This window comes from Folsomia candida, unplaced genomic scaffold, assembly GCF_002217175.1.
Source record: "Folsomia candida strain VU population unplaced genomic scaffold, ASM221717v1 Fcan01_Sc008, whole genome shotgun sequence".
NCBI classification, from domain to species: Eukaryota; Metazoa; Arthropoda; class Collembola; order Entomobryomorpha; family Isotomidae; genus Folsomia; species Folsomia candida.
Window position 1 is genome coordinate 2,362,811 of NW_019091200.1, and position 18,355 is coordinate 2,381,165.

Consider the following 18,355-nt stretch of genomic DNA (forward strand, 5'->3'; position numbering starts at 1 on the left):
GACGTGGGACTGATTGAAACTGTGTCCAACTCGATTGAAAACGCGATCTATAAATAAATGGACAAAATTAATTTCTATAAAACATTGCCACACTTTTATCAAAATTATGTTTCGAAAAATACTATTTCAAAAATTTAAAATAGACAAGTTCTTTAACCCATTGCATAATAATAAATGAGATCAAATTTGTATTCCCAACCTAACGTATTCATTGCTTTGTTATTATTTTCTGTGACCCAGACTCCCTGGAAAACAGGGCATCCTTGACCTACATACATCTTCACCACCTGAAAGGGCATTTTGAAGTTTAAGGGCTCCTTGCATACTTTATTTCGCTGCATATTTACGTCATGGGCATAAAAGAAATTGAAAATGTTGCCCAGTCGTCACTAATCCACGGGCCGCATCGCACTTGGTCAAATCTCTGCCTGCATATTTGCAGATTTTGAAGCAATATTTGCAAAATACTTGAAAACCATTTTTGAATCATGGAAGCAGCAGCAGCATCGAGTCAGAGCAGTGTTAGTAGAAAATTAAGAAATTGTTTGGTCTAATTTACAGTTAATTAATTTACCTACTTATTTGCAGGATTTACTTTCCGACGTGACGGGCCGGACATTATTCCTTCTGGATACCCCATTCTTCTACATCTTGGGCTACTTGCTGGTCGCATATTTCGTCATCTACTTCGTCGCAATGTACGCGGGACCTATGATGACCGGAAGTGACCCGTACTATCCCTACCCATCGTACCCCTACAGACACGGGATGCCTCACTCGATCAAAAAACGTTCCCTGCCACACGTAAGAAAACAATGCCATTTTCTTTGATAAATAAAAACCTTAACTGAAAACTACGATCTTGTGCATCGACGCAGGGCTACACCGATCAGGACCTGATTTCCAGAGTGACCAACGCCATTGAGGGCCAGACCTACTAAACCCAAACTCATTATTATCTAATAATTATAGCCCCATTATGATAATTGCGATATTTTTTATGTATTATGTTCAAAATCAAAATTGACAAAATTGCATCAAAACTTGTAATCGGCATTGGTAAAACTGTTTAAGTAAATAAATAAATACGAAAAATTTAATATGACGCAAATTGATGCTCGGAAATCTTTAAAACTGAATTACTTGTAAGGTGCGAAACACCATTTAATTTTAGCCTCTTGAGATTGAGAGTCTCAATTTGAGACTAAGGATATTGAGAAAATTGAGACTAGATTTTGGGTTTCATGAGACTTGACAGAGAGGCAAAACGAGACGGTAATAAAATGTAAACACGAACCCTCGCTGAATTCAATGTCAGCAAGCAAGCAGGTGATCATCATTCTGCAAGGTCCAGAAATTCGTTAAAAATTAAAATTAAATTTGTAGAGAGTTAGTTAATGATATTGCGATGAGATCGAGATGGTGACTTAGTGAACTGTTTGTGAAGACGAAGAATGGCTAGAAAGACGACCTACATATCTTGTAAATAAACATGGCGAATCGATATGGCAGTGAGAGTTTCGCCATAGAATTTCGTGACCTACAAGCTACAACCCTTTGTCTGGATAAGACGGGGAATTTCGCCTTGCTTGCAGGGTAAATTGTTAATTATTCTCATATTTAAACTAATCCTAATCGTTAATTTAAATTTTTGGTTTGTACGTTTCTAAAGACGAAAATATTTGGCCGTCCTTGGTTTGGAGGAGACCTCAACGGACAAGTTGCTCGTGAGGGTACCGTACGGAGGAAAGTATGAGATTTCAAGTGCACAATGGTGCAAGGGGGAGGATAAGCAGGTCGCAATAGCGGTAAGTCGTCTTATCACTGGCATATTATACGAATTGATAAACAAGTGTGATTTATAAATCTAATGTAACTTTATCAATTTTACAGAGCAGTCAGCGCTGTGATATTTATGAATTGACGGACGCAGCCGAGTTAAAATGTGCCATAAGACTGAAGGGACATACCAGAGTTATCACGGATTTGGATTGGTGTTCTTTAAATCCGTCCCTACTTGTGCGTAACCAGTCCCAATATTTCGGATAACAGCGATCATTACTTAAGTATTTTATTGTAATAGGCATCATCCTCTTTCGACTCGTACGTCCACATTTGGGACATCCGTGCGAGAAACTCCGGATCCGCAGATAAGCCCCAATTCTCCCTCAGTGCGTTAGACGGTGCCTCGCAAGTCCGGTGGAATCGAGTCTGCGAAGATATCTTGGCTTCCTGTGACGGAGGTCATGTAAAAATATGGGATTTGAGGAAGCCAAACACACCCTCAGAATTTATTGCGGCTCACGCTTCAAAAATTAACGGGTTGGAGTGGGCGAACAGTGACACCGTCATCACCGCAGCGCAAGACTGCACCGTCAAATTTAGCAAGTTATCCGATAACAAGGGAACTTCGGCGAGCAACAAGGGCCCCATTTTATCATTGACAGCACCCGTGTGGAGAGCGAGGCCAGCGGTGAGATAGAAATTTTTAGATATTCCGATGGGAAAGTGATTTATTAAAAAATAATGCGCCTGTTACAGCCTTTCGGGCGTGGCGTGGTGACCCAATGTGTTCCCATCCTCCGACGAGACTCTGGTCTTCTCTCCCTCTGGGACTGGAAGCAACACTTCGCCTCCCCCATTTTCACATTCCAAGCCTATGATATCATCGAGTTTGCGTGGAGGAAGACTAAAAATTATGACTTGATTACATGGTCGAGAGACCAAACTTTGCGAGTGTGGACGTTGCCGAGAGAAATCGTTCAGGTAATTGTAATCTACGCTCGTGATTTATATTTGTGTAGCAAATAATTATATTTTATGTATTCTATGCAATGCAGTTATGTGGGGGTGACGATGAGGAGAATCCAATCCGTGACGTTATGTCGACCTCGCACGACCAAGCCACCTTTATCGCTGAAGAAGACGAAGAGACGACCGAAGCTGGAGTGGAGTTAGCAATGGAGGAAGACCTTGAAGTGGAAGAGGAGGAGCAAGAACAAGAAGAATCGCCCCCACCAACACCACAGAAGACGAGCACACCAACCAGCACGATGACGATAAGGAATAAGAGAACGGCAGCCACGCTTGAGAGGGGAAATCGGTCTAGGAAATCATCTTCCCCGTCACCGCTGAATAGGAGAGATTTTTTAAAGGCCGAGTTCGAAAAGGTGGAACAAGAGAAGCCGGAAAATATCAATTTCGATCAGATCGAGCTGGACAAAGGTCTCATCCGATTTAGCTGGTCATCAAAATCGAAACCGGGGGAGAATAAAGTGAGAGGCGTCACGGCTGGAATTCTTGCCTCGTTTGGTACGTTGTCACATTTAAGGTAATTTGTTGTGTATTTACGTATGTAATAACTTTTATTTTTCTAGCCAACGGATATCCAGCCGTGAGGTAAACGTGAATTTTTTTTCTTAGCCTATTACTGTTTTGCAATAGTAATAATATTCTTGTACAAAATTAATAGCCCAACATTCCTCGTGACAAATGCGAGCTCCGAAGTGGATAAGAATGATGTCGTCAAAGTAGGTCATCCGGGATCGAGGTTATTATTGTGATTTACTAAAGTTCATTTTTTTGTCACTCGACAGTCTCTCAAAAATTTGGCATTACACTATTCAAAGAAGAACGAGCAATGTTTGGCCAAATGTGTGGAACAGTTTTGTACAATAATGTCCTCAATCAAGGTAATGAATCACTTAACTTTAATTGAGTCGAATATAATTTAAGTAGTACTTTTTAACTACAGACATTAGAAGATATTGAAGAAGGCTATTTTGGCAACGTCCGTGGCGTGAGCAACGTTCCATTTCCACGCACTTCAGGTGCTCGCTTTTGCGCTGTTGGGATGTTAGGTAAAGAATTGCTAACAATTGAGCCTCCACTATGGAGGTCTCCCAACCTGTGCTCTCCAATTTTGACCAAATTAGTTTCAATCGATCAAAAATTTAAATAGTATGACATTTGCAAAAGGCACAATCTCCCAATATGCAGGTTTTGTGGAAATATTTGTATCAGAAGAGGAGAAAACGCCCAGTAAATTTTTCGAAAGTGTAAAATTTATCATATGGAGATTGTGTCTTTTGCAAATTTCATACTAATTGAATTCGTGATCGACTGATATTAATTTGCTCAAAATCAGAAAGCATACGTTGGGAGACCTCCATTACGGATTGTGAGTGATTAATTAATAATAAATAATTTAATTAGTCTGCTTCGGTCGACCGTCCTACCTCAAACGTGTAAAATCCAACTGCGACGCTGGCACGCCACGGTCTCTCTCCGCGCTGGGACCATATCTGAGTCAAGTCGCGTTAGAGAACGAGGACATATTTCGTCACCGTGATCGTCGCCACCACCACAACCACCATCGTCCCCGTCACGATAAAAAGCGTGCCGGTCTCGTCACCCTGTTCGATGTTTCGCCTCTTCTCCCATTCAATCTCAAACTGGCGGAAGACTACAAACACATCGTCCCCACTCCAGGACACAGAAAGGCCGCCTGTGACATCAACTTGAGCGTATCCTTTGCCCAAAAGAAACATCTTGTCGCCAATATTTGGCAAGCCGCCGGGATCATTAGCACGTTTGCTAGTCCGGAAGAAATGCAAAATTCTCGGAATGGTGACGACCAGTATGGTAATGGTATCGTCGTGGGCAGCGAACTTATCCCTGCAGCGGCCATAAACGACATGACCTTTGAGGAAGAGGAGGAAATCAACTGGTTGGCTTATCATCCGTTGGGCTGTGAATTGATACATATGATGTGAGTAATGCATAAATAACATTTGTTAATTAACTTTAAACTAAAATCTAATTTTGCTACAGGATTACGCACTCTGCTCAATTTGGCGATGTCCAAACTGCGGCCACCTTGGCAGGATTGTTCACCTCGAAAGAGCACTTGCCCAGCGTAGGGAGTGACTATGTGGGTCAGTTTAAGAAGGGTGGCGGAGGACAAGGGCACCGCCAAACTGTTCCGGTAGGCGCAGTGGCTGCTTGCTATTTTGGCTTTGTAAATCAACTCATACACTTTGGACGACTCACATTAAGTTATTGACTGATATGCAAAATATTAATTGATTGTTATGCTGAATACATGTCACACACATCACAATATTATCGCTCTCTTCGTACATACGCATATTAAACGCTGTACCATAACATATTAATTATGTGATAAACATTCCTTCTTTTTATCCCTTTGTACAGCGACTCACCGTTCCCAAGTGGTGGACAAAGGTAGGACCAAAAATCTGCTATTCAGGATCTTTTTCTCCCTCTATTCTCCTCTTTCAGTGTCGTTTACCATTTGTCTTACGTTTTTGTTGTCATTCGTTCTTCTTTCTTCTTGTCTTCCTTCCAACTTGATGTTTTCTAACGGAATGTGCATGCATATTAATTGTCGAATGACTAATTTTGTCAGAAATTCCGATCCAGAGCAACCACGAATCTTTCGTCTCATTTGCTATCTCTATCTTTCTCTTAAGTATGTACCGTTTGTCGTTTAATTAATGTTGTAACGTTTCATGATTCCGTGTGAGAATAGCTTATTGACTTGTTTACGTTACTAACCACTACTTGGGTGGGTGGATGGGAAAGTTGATTTGCTGATTAACTTAGCCAACTAATACGTACTAATAAATAGCTTAAACACTAATGTCACGGTTTAAATGGGTTGATAATTAGAGTGTGAAGATGTGTAATTGATTATTTTCGGGTTGGATGTTGACATTGACTGTTGAACTTGACTCTAAAAATATTTACGCACAGAGAAGGAGAATATTAATTTGATTCGATTTTATGACTTTCTGTTGTCCTGTTGTTGGTTTGATGTTGATGACACTTGTTAATTTTTATAACGGTGTCATCCTGGTTTTGGTTTGATGAATGGGTGGAGAAATATGCTAATACTGATCTTGCTGATTGTTTCAGGGGACGGGATCTCCCTATCATACCGTGCACGGGTCCGATACGCACGGAATTGTTGGGGGCTTTAATTATAATGTGAATCCACTCCTCTCGGCGGAAACCTTCTTTCGACAACACCGCTCCAACTCGTGGTCCGACTCTTTAGATGATATTAAAACGTTACAACTTCTGCACGGGGTTGGAGGTGAGAATGAATTTTATATGGATGAGGCCATGAATAAATCTAAAACTGGGTGTCGTTTTATTGTAGAAGGACCAATGTCGAATGGGGGGACGGCGTCTGCTATGTCGACGGGCGGAGGAGGTGGGGGTGGGGACGGACCCAGCTATCACAGCAGTTCGGGTGGCATTCAGATTCAAGGGAGCAATAAAAATAACACCCCAAATAAGAATGGTGGTCGTGGAGGACATTCACATCATGGCGGTGGTGGTGGTGTTGGTGGTGGCGTAATATCGGACGCCGCAACTAACGGAGCGATGATGGTGCTAGCAAACAATAATAATAATATTGGGGACGCCGCCATGAATGGAGATGGGAGTGCCATGGTCAGACTGGGTGGGACTGTGGTGTGCATTTCCAAGCAGTTGATTCCCGTGGGAAAAGGGGTCGTGTTGGATGGTTCGCTACATAGTGAGTGCAAAATTAATTTAAATGAGGACCTTTGAAGTATAATCTTGTTGTTTTTTAGGATTTTACGACCGGTACAAAAAATCATATGCGGAAATATTGTTCCGTTGGGGGCTCCTTCAGCAGAGAGCAGAGGTGAGTAAAGGGTAAAGAAGCACATATTTTACAAATTTTTAAATAAGTCGTGTTTTTTTGTCCCCAGATTTTGAAAAACTTGACCGAAATTTCCGAAAGCAATACCATCACGCGGATGGGAGTCGACTTTTCAATTTTATGTCGTTCATGCGGAGAGACGTCCAAAACGCCGTACTGCTTCCACTGCAAACGCATCGTTTCAATTTGCTCCATTTGTCACACCCCGGCGAAAGGACTGTCCACCTTTTGTCCACTTTGTGGTCATGGGGGTCACGCGAATCATGTGTTAAGCTGGTTTACGGATAAGAAAGTGTGCCCGGCTGGGTGTGGGTGTCTATGCATCACGGAAATTAGGTGCGGCACTGCGACCCCATTAATTAACAAGACTCGGTCTAGTTAGCAAGTAATAATTAATCATTGTGTCTACCTCATTTCTAATTATGTGCCAAAAATATGTCAACATGATATTAGTGGAAATTTACAGATGTACGACGTACGCAAATAAAGATGATTTAATTTGTCTACTCGTTTGCATTGTCTCAATTTTTTGTATAAAGTAGAGTAACGGTATGTGACAGGCACAACACGGTGCGTGCAAATTGGTTATGTCCACAAACTAGCGTTTTACGAACGAAGCCCATTGACGGCGGAAGCAGGGGAATATTGTCCCCCAGAAATTCAACAAAATCTGCCCAAGTTAATAAGTCTCCCCCACAAAATGCTAATGTCCCCTATGTCCCCCAAAATTCCGCCGGCACTGACGAACCCAGTACATACTTAATAAAACTAACCAACCTATAATGCTCACTCACTTACTCAGGTGTTAATTAATTAATCAAGTTTAATACCTTGTTTAAACAGTTCTTGGATTTGTTAGCTCGTATAAAAACGCTCCTTATGGAATCAATTTCTTTACACGTCATCCACATGTTCCGGTGTTCTCGTCTCAAGGAATTTTTTGAGAGATGGGAACTTATTATGTCCAACAGGGACAGGTCGTCGCCTTCATCGGAATTCTGGTTGGATTGCTTTGTGTCGTGGGGGCGAAAATATCCTTTTTGGACGGAGTGCAGCAAGATCCTGGGGGCTCAGCAGTGTCCGTGAGAGATGGGAAAAGTGAGATTTTTTATTACCTTTTACTGCAACTAAAGTTAATTAACAACCATTAACTTTTGCGCAGTGATGTACCTTCCCTTCATCAAAGTTGTGATCCCCCCGGAACCATGCGGCCCCCCGACTGGTCTCAACATGATTCGTGATGGAACCTGCCTCCCTCGTGGCGCATGTATGACAAAGCGTGGTCAGCCCAACGGAGATTGTAGCCTCGGTTTTGGCGAATGTTGTCGCCTTTTTGCCAATTGTACGACTGACATACACAGAATCGATATTGACGAGTATGTCACCGTCCTTCGGTCACCTGAACCGGCTACGACCCAGTGCGCCTTCAAAATCAGAAAGGTGCGTGGACAGCAGTTGTTCAGTATTTTTGCGTATTTAGGTTTTAAATGCTCTATATTCTGTGTCCGTAGAAAAAGGACGTTTGCCAAGTTCGCCTCGATTTTAAGGTATTTTCCGGATTTTCGTCCGCAAACAACGACGGGGTTTGTGATCGAGATCGATTACAAATTAGCAACTCTATCACAGTCCCGGATGGATTTACGACGTGTGGAAATTTAGCAGATCAGCACAGTAAGCAAGGAAATGACATATTAATAAATTTTGTATGCATATCTATCCATCATTTTTTGTAGTGTACCTCTCCTTCGGATCGTCCGACTCGATCGACATCTTGCCGCGAGTGTTATCCACAAATGCTCGATATGAAATTGTCATGTCGCAAATTCCTTGCTTATCGAACCGAGTTGGTACGTCGTATCTTTATTGGACATACATATGTACATAAACACACCTCTGACCTGTCATTCTACAGTGCCCAGTTACTGTCTTCAATACTTCAACCAGAGTACCGCCATTGTAAAATCATTCGACTGGCCGACGCAACAACAGAGCAATCAGCAGTACGTGGTCTGCGTCGAAAGTCCCGAGCAGAGTGTCGGCATCACGGTAATAATCTTATACACCTCAAGTTTAAATAGATTAAACCGTAGCGAACGAAATGTAGCAAAAGGGCGAAACAAGTTATTCCCCTAAAAATTATGTAACCACACCCCCTAACCTCAAGCGGGTGGTGGTCCGATTGACCTCAAAAATTCATAGGTTCCTCCAACTGGAGTGATGCCGCTGATCGGATCTCGACTATCTCGATCCGTTCTCTCGTTATCCTGCTGAGAGACAGACAAAGTCTTTGCATAATAGCGGTTCACTCTATAATAAAGCGTAATTAATTCCTTTCCGACAGTGGCGTCCTGGCACTGCGGGAGAATGTCTAGGTGCAGGTTCTCCATTTTCTGTTGTAACTGACCTAACAGGGTCCGCGCCCTGTAGGACGGACTGGGTCGACATTAATGGAGAGCAACGCCACTGTGCCAGCTTTCCTATGGTGCATTCCATCTGGAAACCTTACCTCCTCAATGTCAACTTCGACCAAAGAGAAGTGCCAATTCCGCCCTTCGGAGCTTCCCCAGGCGTAGCCACGGGTAAGGAATAAGTCTACCAAACTTTAGGTTCGGTGGTCAATTTGAGGTGGTATTTTCAGATGGTCCCTCATGCCTCGCCATTGGCACTGGCTCTCGTGGCATCCTTATCTGCGAATGGTTCCCTGAACCCACGCCAGCCAATGTGAATGGAACCTGCCAATGTGACCTCAACCCGACACTGATAGTGCCTGGTTTAGACCCCGGCATATTCTTGGGCCCACCCCCAGACGTTGGAAATACAGGGTTTTGTCTAAGGTATGAGGTCTAGAATGTCCCTCTGGCAATGTGTAACTTATTTTATATTTTCTATGTTTTTCAAATCTGCAAAATTTCTTGTGCAAATAACCACAATAAAATTATATACCTAATTACTGTAATTGTACACACTCGTTCATTTCTAATGACTGGTCAAGTACATAAATATTTTTTTATGATGGAAATTCCACCCTCATTTCAAATCATTTCAAAATGTCTCCTATATGTAGTCGTTGAGGTCACTAGGTTTACAATCTGTTTGACAGGACCACATTGTAAAAGTAAAAGTTATGACAGATCAATTAAAACCTATTGTTTACATAATTTTGGTATAAAATGCACCCCCAGTCCTACCAATTTGCATGAAATAGAAGAACAAAATTTGTAATAATATCATCACTTGGAAATTATCACAAGAAGTAACTTTTTCGTCTCAAAATTCCCGACTGCACAACTTTCGTCTCAATATTTTGGATCGTTTCCATCTCAAATTCCCCACCACATCAGAAAACATGGGTGTATCAAGAGTGGTCTTTCTGGTGAGTCTGAAATGAGATGCTCCCATTTGACCTTATTATGCAAATATTTTTACCCTACTGTTTAGACCGTCGTCTCCGTGAGCATTTTCATGATGGGAGAACTTATCGACAAATCGGAGGCGTGGAGGGGGAGGTGCACCACGCCGGGCGTGCAAGGTGTCGGCACGGGTGACGAATGTCAGTGTCAGTACGTTTTCTGCATCTTCTACAGCGCATTCAATGTGTGGCTTCGCTACCCCGGAAATTGTTCCACGCCGACCATCCCGTCCGGAAACTTTTCGTAAGAATTTAAAAATTCTATCCGATCAATATTTTAACAATGCCATTTTTGTATGCAGATTTAGCAACGTAACGAAGACCTGTGTCCTCAACACTACGTTGGCTGGATAACAAAGATATTGATGATGCTTATTTTTCAAATTAAAATTAAAATTTGTTGCGATTTTAATGAATAAATAATCAAAATCAAATGTGTATGTACATATTTAAGTTTGTTAATCGCATTGATCACCTCAAATGACTGGTCATCATACAGTTTTCACCGTTGTACTTGTGACTGGAAGCGGTCCGCAAAGTCCTGTCTTATCGTCAAACACATTGGTCGGGTCCCCTGGACAAACGTGGGGCGCCTTAACCCACGTGTTGTACGAAGCGTAGAAGGTGCATGATACAAAGTCGCAACGATTAACCTGATTCCCAACTGGGACGTCACCTTGGTCGAAACAAGGTTCCTTGGCGATCGTGGGGCCAAAATTTCCAGCTGCTGTGCAACGATGTGGTGGCGTTATGACGGCGTCAACGACCAAAATGACGGAGCCGACGGTGGCGAGGATGACCTGGCGAATAGTAATTTGCATGAGATAATGGGAGTACCGTTAATGGGGCGCAAGAAAGTTTTTAATTCTTACCACAACGACTACAGCAGTTTTCATTGTGGAGAAATTTTCGAATTGACGAAATTTGTGGCGAAATTTGCGAATTGATGAAATTTGTGGCGAAATTTATTATTTTATCCACAATTTACTAGGAACTGACTTGCTCAAGTTTATGAGATGCCTTTTTATACGAATTATTACTCCACCTGACATAAATCTGCGGCATTTGACAAGGTCGCAAAATACATATATTTAAATCTCAAAGTAATCTCTCTAATAATACATAAATACTTAAGCGTGTAAAAAATTCCAGCCATTTCTGCGGGCCAGACTTTGTAAACTTGAAACTTGGAGGATAATTTTCATACTTATTTAAATTAGTAGAGCCGTTATTTTATATACGTAATCAAATCATGTAGCGGTGTACTTTATATTTTTTGAATCAATATTTCACGGTCATTTATTGGATGGTGCGGTAGGATCAGTTTAATACTAGGTTTTTGCATATATTGACTTGTTTGTTGTATTGCTGAAATAAATTACGAATTCAGAATCATTGAGACTTTTTTGCAATTTTCATGGAACATTTTATGAGTAGGTATTTGCTTATGCATGAAAATGTGTGATATGCGTCACAAATGAGCAGTTATCATCACTAATAACTAACTTTATTGGTGAGACATGCTCTCTTATCAACTATTATTATTACTTTCATCTCACTACCTTATCGCCTAATTATGTATGGATGGATTTGTTTAGTTACATCATTGCCATTTACCAACACTACCATCGCGATGACATAGCATTATCATTTGCACATAGCTTATCATCACCATTTCTCTCAGTCTTTCACGTATTGTGTGGACAATTTTTATGATGTTTTAGTGACGTGACGTGTAACCTTATCAGTGTTTTTCCATTCCTGGAGAACTTGCCCAATTCAATTTCACACCAAGACATCACAATCTTAATCCTATTGAATACTTGGACCTATTCGGATTCCTAGACGAGGTACGTGGCATTCTTGATAAGAAGTGTTTGACTCAATAACACAGCAATCAGAACAATAGAAACAAAGCAACACATTCATCATTCCTGGTGGTGACGAATCCCAGAAAAATTTCTTCTAAGAACCGTTTAGTCTAGAGACATAAATAAAACAATACTAAAATGAAATCTGAAACTGGAGCAGTAAAGACCGGAAAGCATATTTACATAAGTTAGAATAGAGTAAATTCGTGTACAGGGCAATAGATACATATGCTCATAGAATAGATGTTTATTTGACCATTTAGGCAATACGGCATATTTAGAGCTACATGCTGGCTGGGATATGTAGCATAGAATTATTAAATTATGTACATACTTACGTGACCAGGCAAGTTAAATATGTATACAATTATACATTATAGAGGTGACTAAATAACCCTACAGCTTATGTAAATATGTCCACTAGTCCACTCCAGGTTGAATATATTTATTGCGATTACGTGCCTTTTTAACGCCTCGACGGGTAATAATAATATGTAATGATCCCCCCGACAATATAATAAATGACGCGGCGTCATTGACGCCCCAATTCCATGTACCACGACGACATGCATACTACTGACTGGCTTTAATTTCCTGTCCTTGGTTTATTTATTTAACTTGTTTTGTTATTTATTTACGGTTCAGTATATTTATTATGCGTCGACTTTTTCATTAGTTTCGCTTATGTACATACATATATTCCGTCCGATGTGAATAGGAAGTCAAATGTAAGTAATGAACTGTTAAAACTGTAATACATACACTCATTTAAGTAAATATGCAAGTACTTAAACTAGGCTGACTAATTTAGTCGATAGCAAATTTGGGAGAGGAAATTAAGCGAATAATATAGGTTTTTGTGGACATCCTGTTCTCTCCCGTGCATTAATGCTGCGTGGCATGCATTACATTGGACTTTTTGGAATTGTTATTCTGTTATTAGAATTAGTTAGTTAATTGCTCTCATTCAACGAGGAGACACGGAGCAGATTAATGGGCTGATTAATTAATCTAGTAGAAGTATCAACTCAGAGTGATTTTGTTGCGGTGTCGGCATCACCAATCTCCGAATTTTATAGTCAAGATTGTGCTTTAATTTATTCAGGTGGTGCAAACTTGGTCAGATTTACGGCCAACAACATATTTTTCGTGGTGACACTTTTTCCGAATCCCGAAGTCAAAGAAATGAGCATCCGGTCCAACAGGTCGAGTTCCTCTTCCACCACGCCGCACAATAATGCCCCCACCATAACGGAGACCTTACGCCCGATCAAGATCACCGTCGTCGGAGATGGAACCGTCGGTAAGTAGTAAAACAAAAATTGAGTTTAACTAACTTTCATAATAATTTACGTATCTAATGAAATGCAGGCAAGACATGCCTACTCATCAGCTACACGCAAAACTCATTCCCTCAAGAGTACATCCCCACAGTGTAAGATTGTCACTAATCTTTGGTCAACACTGTGAGACTTGACGATTTTTATCTCCACAGGTTCGACAACCACGCCAAGACGCTGACCGTCGATGGAAAATTGGTGGGCCTTACAGTCTGGGATACGGCAGGTCAAGAAGAGTATGAGAAGCTGCGACCCCTCTCTTATCCAAAGGTGACGATTTACTTATAAAATCTAATTTTCATGTGTTTCGGTTGCAAGTATACATTTGCTAGAAATAAACCCTCCAAACCAATGTAAATAAGTAGCGTCAGAGCGATTCAAGTTTCCTTTAACGTTTCTCCGTATATGACCTCTTCCTAACGGTCATGAGGTCAAAAATATTAACGTCCTTGAAATCGCAGTCAAATTTCCTTTAAAATGACACCCCATATGAAAATTATGTGTTTTCTGACCTCTGACCTCATCGTCAAGGTCATAAGGTCAAAAATATTGATGTCATTGAATTCGTGGCGAAATTTCCTTTAAAATGATACCCCATATGAAAATTAACGTGAATTTAATTTTGAACCACACCCCCTGGCGCTGTGGGGGGTGGTCCGATTGACTCCATTATCGAATTTGACCGACAACTAAAAATTAGAAGCACAATGGCGAAAACCGCTTTTGATTATGTCGAGACATTCTAAAGATATCCTGCTTACGGACGGACGGACAAAGTGATCACAAGAAGTTTTGACGCTACTTAATAACGGGAAGCAAGTGGTTTCTTGCAGGTATTTTGACCTGCAAGAAACGCAAGGCGCAAGAAACTACGCCCCGCCGCTATTAAATAGCTCATAGGTCGCGTGGCTAGATGCACATATTTCTTGCACTTTCTTGCATCCCTTCCTTTGCACTGCAAGAAATGTAGCAAACCCGATAGAAACGAACCACTGCTAATATTTACCCGGACATCAAGCTAAACCTTCCTCGTTCTTTTTTTGCAGACTGACTGTTTCATAATCTGCTACGCCATAGATAACCCAGCCTCTTTCGCTAACGTGGAGATCAAATGGGTTCCCGAGCTGCGCCAGCACTGTCCAAGGGCGTCCATTCTCCTCGTCGGGACGAAGAGCGACCTCCGCACGGAGCAAGACGACACCAAGCTTATCTCAGAAAGTGATGGGAAAAAGCTGAAGAAAAAAATCAAGGCGGCCCAGTTTCTAAGTTGCTCGGCTAAAACGCAAGAGAATTTGGATGCCGTTTTCATCGAGGCGGTGAGAGCCATAATGAAGCAGAAAAATAATAAGAGTGGCGGTGGTCAGAAGAGGGGTCGTAGTTTGAGGGGGAAGAAATTTAACTGTAGTATTTTATAAAGGGAAATAATTTAGTTAACATTTTTTATGGATGTCACAAAATATATTTTTAGAGTAGAACTCGATGACTCAATGTCAAAATCGTCAAAGGCAGCGCATTTTTAAACATTTCTCGGCAGGTCGTTGCCATTAAAAAAACATACACTTTAGATTTTGAGTTTCTGAAGGAGATTTCAAATTGCCGAAGCCTTAAGAAAAATTGTAACTCGTCGACACTGGCTTAAAACACTCACCATCATTCAACTCACTGGCTACAAATTTGTGGTCCAGAATTTTAAAATAAATTCCCAGAGCCGAGGAATGATTAAAAATGTATAGATTTTGTCGATTTTGGTGATGAGTCATCGAGTCGTACGTTAATGAGTTGGTTGTCATTTTAAATAACGGCATATATCTAATTTATTCACAATTGTTATAAAAGTAATAATAACAAATTGTTGTACATATAAATCACTATTTATTACATATCAATCTCGTTGTTATCCACCAAGCATTCCTTTCTGCAGCAAACTGATCATGTGAGGATAGACGGGAGTAAATTCTTGCAGCCCTTTAAACTTGACGCTGTGCACGTACGACTCTAACGACGCTTTCAACAGGGACAATCGCTCCATTTCACCGTGTCCATCAAGCCATTTGCTGTACCGTGTAATTGACCAGGCGTTGTTCTGTGGGGGATAAAAAAGATCAATTAATACTCGAATAAAATGTTAATCTCCAAAATTTCCAACCGTACCGTGTGTGGCATTTTCATTTCTCCCTGGGAAAATCTGAACAGCAAATGGATCACTAAACTGTACGGGATAACGGATCCGACCAGGTTTGAATTTGGGATTTCCTCCATTTTCAGGGACAACAAGGTTTTAAATCCCTTGAGAAGTTTGTATGGTTTTCCCAAGTCGGAAATTACGGGACACACCGGAGTCAATACGATTTCCAAGTGGTTGAGGTCGATTAGCAGCTGGGTTTTGGTGGACTCTTGGTTGAGCGAGGATAAAAGGCAGGCGTGACGAGTGAACAGGTCGATTGTCTTGGATGCCAGAGATATCCCACTGAAAAGAATATAAAAGGGTCCATAAATTTTCATGGATTCTCAGAGCCGAGAGAAATGTGCGAATTTTGGGGTCATAAGTTAATTGTAGTTGCATACCATTTTAAAATTAGTTCGGAAGACTGGAACATTAAAAAATAGTCTTTGGCAACTCTATTGAGAAAACTTTGGAGTTCGCCGATGTAAAGAGAATACTCTGTTGCTCGGCTCGAACTAGAACAATAAGTACCAAATTATTAAAATAATCAAGATTTTTTATATTGAATTTCTTATTATTGAGGATTATTAAAAAATGTACCGTTGAAAGTTTTCATTGTGCATGGTTAGAATGATGGCTTCGATGGCATCGCCCACTGCAAGGACGAGAGGATGGATGCAATTCTGTGTGACTATCCCGACAGCATCGGTAGCTTCGGGAAATGCGGATTTAAAATAGTCCAAAGAATTGAGAAGTTGTGCGTTTGCCATTTGTGATTCCGTTGGTGACCCTTTGAAAATTTATAATGACATTAACTCTAACACCTTGAAAATTAATGATTCAAAAATTACGTACCGATGACTTGTGTCGAATTTCCATCATTGATAATTAATTGTTCCGCCTTGACACATACCAAGTTGATGGTTTTACTCACATTTCGACTCACCAACTTCTTCAGAATAGCATCCTGCAGGTTGACTTCGTTATTGATGACGGTGACGACAGCATCAATTCCGGACGTGGAGGGAATAGAGGCAAAATTCTGATTGACTGAATCAAATAATCTGGCCAACGATTTGGATAAGTAGGCCTTTTCGTAGTTTGATAACACACCACGCAGGCCGGACTGGATTCTGGCATGCGAAAAAATTATCAGAAAATTCGCGATTTTTTGAAATTATTTTTTGAAACCCAACTCACGATAAACTGGTTGGTGAGCCTTCCTCAATTTTTGTCCCCATTGTGCAGAAAAGTCCGAGTAATTTTGGAAACTCATTTTCCAACGCGGCCTTCATAAACTCCAATTTCAAAGTGGAAAAATTTCGAATTAAAACGTCCATAAAATTGTTCCAAAATTTTGTCCAGACTGATTCCCCACTCGTGATGAAATCCAAGAATGGGACGCTTGACGAGGAATCCTTCCCGACCAGGATGGCTTTCCATAATAGTTTTACCCTTCCCGTGTGGGCGACCACTTTGGTGACAAAATTATCTAAATTGCTCCACGTTTGGACGATAGCTTTTGATGTGGACGGCAGCACGGCTCGGCCAGGACCACCACCTACCATTTAATATGTTTTGCATTTATTTAGTTACGCCATGATAATTAAATTTGTGTTCGATTGACACTAATTTGGTCAAAATCAGAGAGCATAAGCGGGGAGACCTCCGTTATGAGTACGAGGTTACCTCTTGTGGAAGACGGTGCCTGCAATTTAACTTCCAGCGCAATTTTGACATCTCTCTCAATATATTTTTCCGTCTCGCCCAAAACTTTGACAATTTTTGCTTCGAGGACGTCCAGGTTGGCGAAAATTTGCAAACATCCGGAAACCTGACTCAGTGAGTTGGCTTGAAGCCCTTGATTCAAAATGTTTTCGGTTTGTTTCTCTATATTTTGACGAAGGGAGGAAGCCTTTAACAATAATAACAATAAAATTAACAACAATTAGTAATAAATGAATAATAATTGTTGTTTGCTTCACCTTATCATGATAAGGTTGGAGAAAATCCAGTTTGGGTGACTTAAGGCACAGGTGTTCTAATTAAAAAATAATAATAGAGATACAATGTTATCGACTAGCTTAATTTCCTTTAAGATACGCCTATTTACCAATTTGCGCCACACATGACGCCACTTCCGCCGTATTCCGCTCGTTCTCCGCACGCTTATCGATTTCCACCACTGCCCTCATCCTTCTCATGGCTTGGTTCGCCTTGTACAAGTTTTCCAAGTAGGTAACCTGCTGTCGGCATTGGGCGTGTAGATCGTTCAACTTTTGTCGAACGCCATCCACCGAGCGGAGACACATGCTCGCCCTCTTGTTACAGTTTTGCACGACGGATTCCATAAGCTCGACGTTGGATGTTTGTGCGAGAAGGTCGCCATGATGGGTGGTCACAATTCCGTGGATTTGCTGGTCAATGGACGAAATAGATGTGGAGAGCTGGGTCAAGGCAGTCGACGTTTTCGGTAAGAGAGACGTCACATGTCCCCCAACGTCAAAGTTGGACTGGGTAAAAGGCTTCAGAAACACTGAAAAAGAACAATAAAAACAAAGACTTTGTCAGTATAAAGAGTGTTTCAATAAATATCGTTCGCAATTTACCGTCCTTCTCAATTTCGTCCAAAGTTAGTGACATGATTGTCCGTTAACTTAATGACTTATCACAGTATGTATAAAACCATGAATTATTTGCCTTCAACTTTACTAAATTACAATTTACAATTACAAATTAATAATTCTTGCAAGACTTCACGTCCCACATTTGACAACTCGGCAAATTCAGTCCAGCTGGCATACCGCTTTGCCAACTCGTCTCATTTCTGTCTCATTTTGTCCATAGTCTCAT

General features: G+C 41.0%; 6 protein-coding genes across 8 annotated transcripts; 4 read left to right on the forward strand and 2 right to left on the reverse strand.

The window, feature by feature from the left end:
- The first annotated feature begins 337 nt into the window (after nt 1-337).
- LOC110853530 lies at nt 338-1,112 on the forward strand. The gene is made up of 3 exons (XM_022101804.2): nt 338-521; nt 589-804; nt 879-1,112. The coding sequence occupies exons 1-3, from the start codon at nt 489-491 to the stop codon at nt 939-941; spliced, it is 312 nt and encodes a 103-aa protein (XP_021957496.1). The 5' UTR covers nt 338-488; the 3' UTR covers nt 942-1,112.
- A 179-nt stretch (nt 1,113-1,291) lies between these two features.
- On the forward strand, nt 1,292-7,224 carry LOC110852978 (GATOR complex protein WDR59). 2 transcript variants are annotated; one of them, XM_022101168.2, is made up of 17 exons: nt 1,292-1,596; nt 1,673-1,808; nt 1,894-2,019; nt 2,084-2,473; nt 2,542-2,766; nt 2,841-3,312; nt 3,378-3,399; nt 3,473-3,530; nt 3,597-3,692; nt 3,755-3,860; nt 4,216-4,771; nt 4,834-4,987; nt 5,218-5,247; nt 5,941-6,121; nt 6,188-6,568; nt 6,627-6,700; nt 6,768-7,224. In XM_022101168.2, exons 1-17 carry the CDS (start codon nt 1,493-1,495, stop codon nt 7,098-7,100), a joined length of 3,444 nt encoding a protein of 1,147 aa, XP_021956860.1. In that variant the 5' UTR covers nt 1,292-1,492; the 3' UTR covers nt 7,101-7,224. The 2 variants fall into 2 exon arrangements, with proteins under 2 accessions (XP_021956860.1, XP_021956861.1); XM_022101169.2 differs by lacking the exon at nt 5,218-5,247.
- Nucleotides 7,225-7,603: 379 nt separating this feature from the next.
- On the forward strand, nt 7,604-9,679 carry LOC110853378. The gene is made up of 7 exons (XM_022101640.2): nt 7,604-7,816; nt 7,881-8,158; nt 8,230-8,389; nt 8,452-8,565; nt 8,631-8,764; nt 9,060-9,297; nt 9,357-9,679. Exons 1-7 carry the CDS (start codon nt 7,666-7,668, stop codon nt 9,563-9,565), a joined length of 1,284 nt encoding a protein of 427 aa, XP_021957332.1. The 5' UTR covers nt 7,604-7,665; the 3' UTR covers nt 9,566-9,679.
- Nucleotides 9,680-10,511: 832 nt separating this feature from the next.
- On the reverse strand, nt 10,512-11,160 carry LOC110853293. Its single transcript, XM_022101543.1, has 2 exons — nt 11,000-11,160; nt 10,512-10,927 (listed from the first exon to the last, which is right to left on the reverse strand). Exons 1-2 carry the CDS (start codon nt 11,021-11,023, stop codon nt 10,619-10,621), a joined length of 333 nt encoding a protein of 110 aa, XP_021957235.1. The 5' UTR covers nt 11,024-11,160; the 3' UTR covers nt 10,512-10,618.
- Nucleotides 11,161-11,813: 653 nt separating this feature from the next.
- LOC110853106 (ras-related protein ced-10) lies at nt 11,814-15,220 on the forward strand. 2 transcript variants are annotated; one of them, XM_022101336.2, is made up of 5 exons: nt 11,814-11,977; nt 13,104-13,301; nt 13,370-13,433; nt 13,494-13,608; nt 14,385-15,220. In XM_022101336.2, the coding sequence occupies exons 2-5, from the start codon at nt 13,184-13,186 to the stop codon at nt 14,751-14,753; spliced, it is 666 nt and encodes a 221-aa protein (XP_021957028.1). In that variant the 5' UTR covers nt 11,814-11,977; nt 13,104-13,183; the 3' UTR covers nt 14,754-15,220. The 2 variants fall into 2 exon arrangements, with proteins under 2 accessions (XP_021957028.1, XP_021957030.1); XM_022101338.2 differs by lacking the exon at nt 11,814-11,977 and adding an exon at nt 12,061-12,726.
- On the reverse strand, nt 15,125-18,293 carry LOC110853105 (conserved oligomeric Golgi complex subunit 5). Its single transcript, XM_022101335.2, has 10 exons — nt 18,112-18,293; nt 17,616-18,038; nt 17,488-17,543; nt 17,192-17,417; nt 16,703-17,063; nt 16,358-16,635; nt 16,103-16,292; nt 15,904-16,017; nt 15,490-15,805; nt 15,125-15,421 (listed from the first exon to the last, which is right to left on the reverse strand). Exons 1-10 carry the CDS (start codon nt 18,143-18,145, stop codon nt 15,233-15,235), a joined length of 2,187 nt encoding a protein of 728 aa, XP_021957027.1. The 5' UTR covers nt 18,146-18,293; the 3' UTR covers nt 15,125-15,232.
- Between the last annotated feature and the right edge of the window lie 62 nt (nt 18,294-18,355).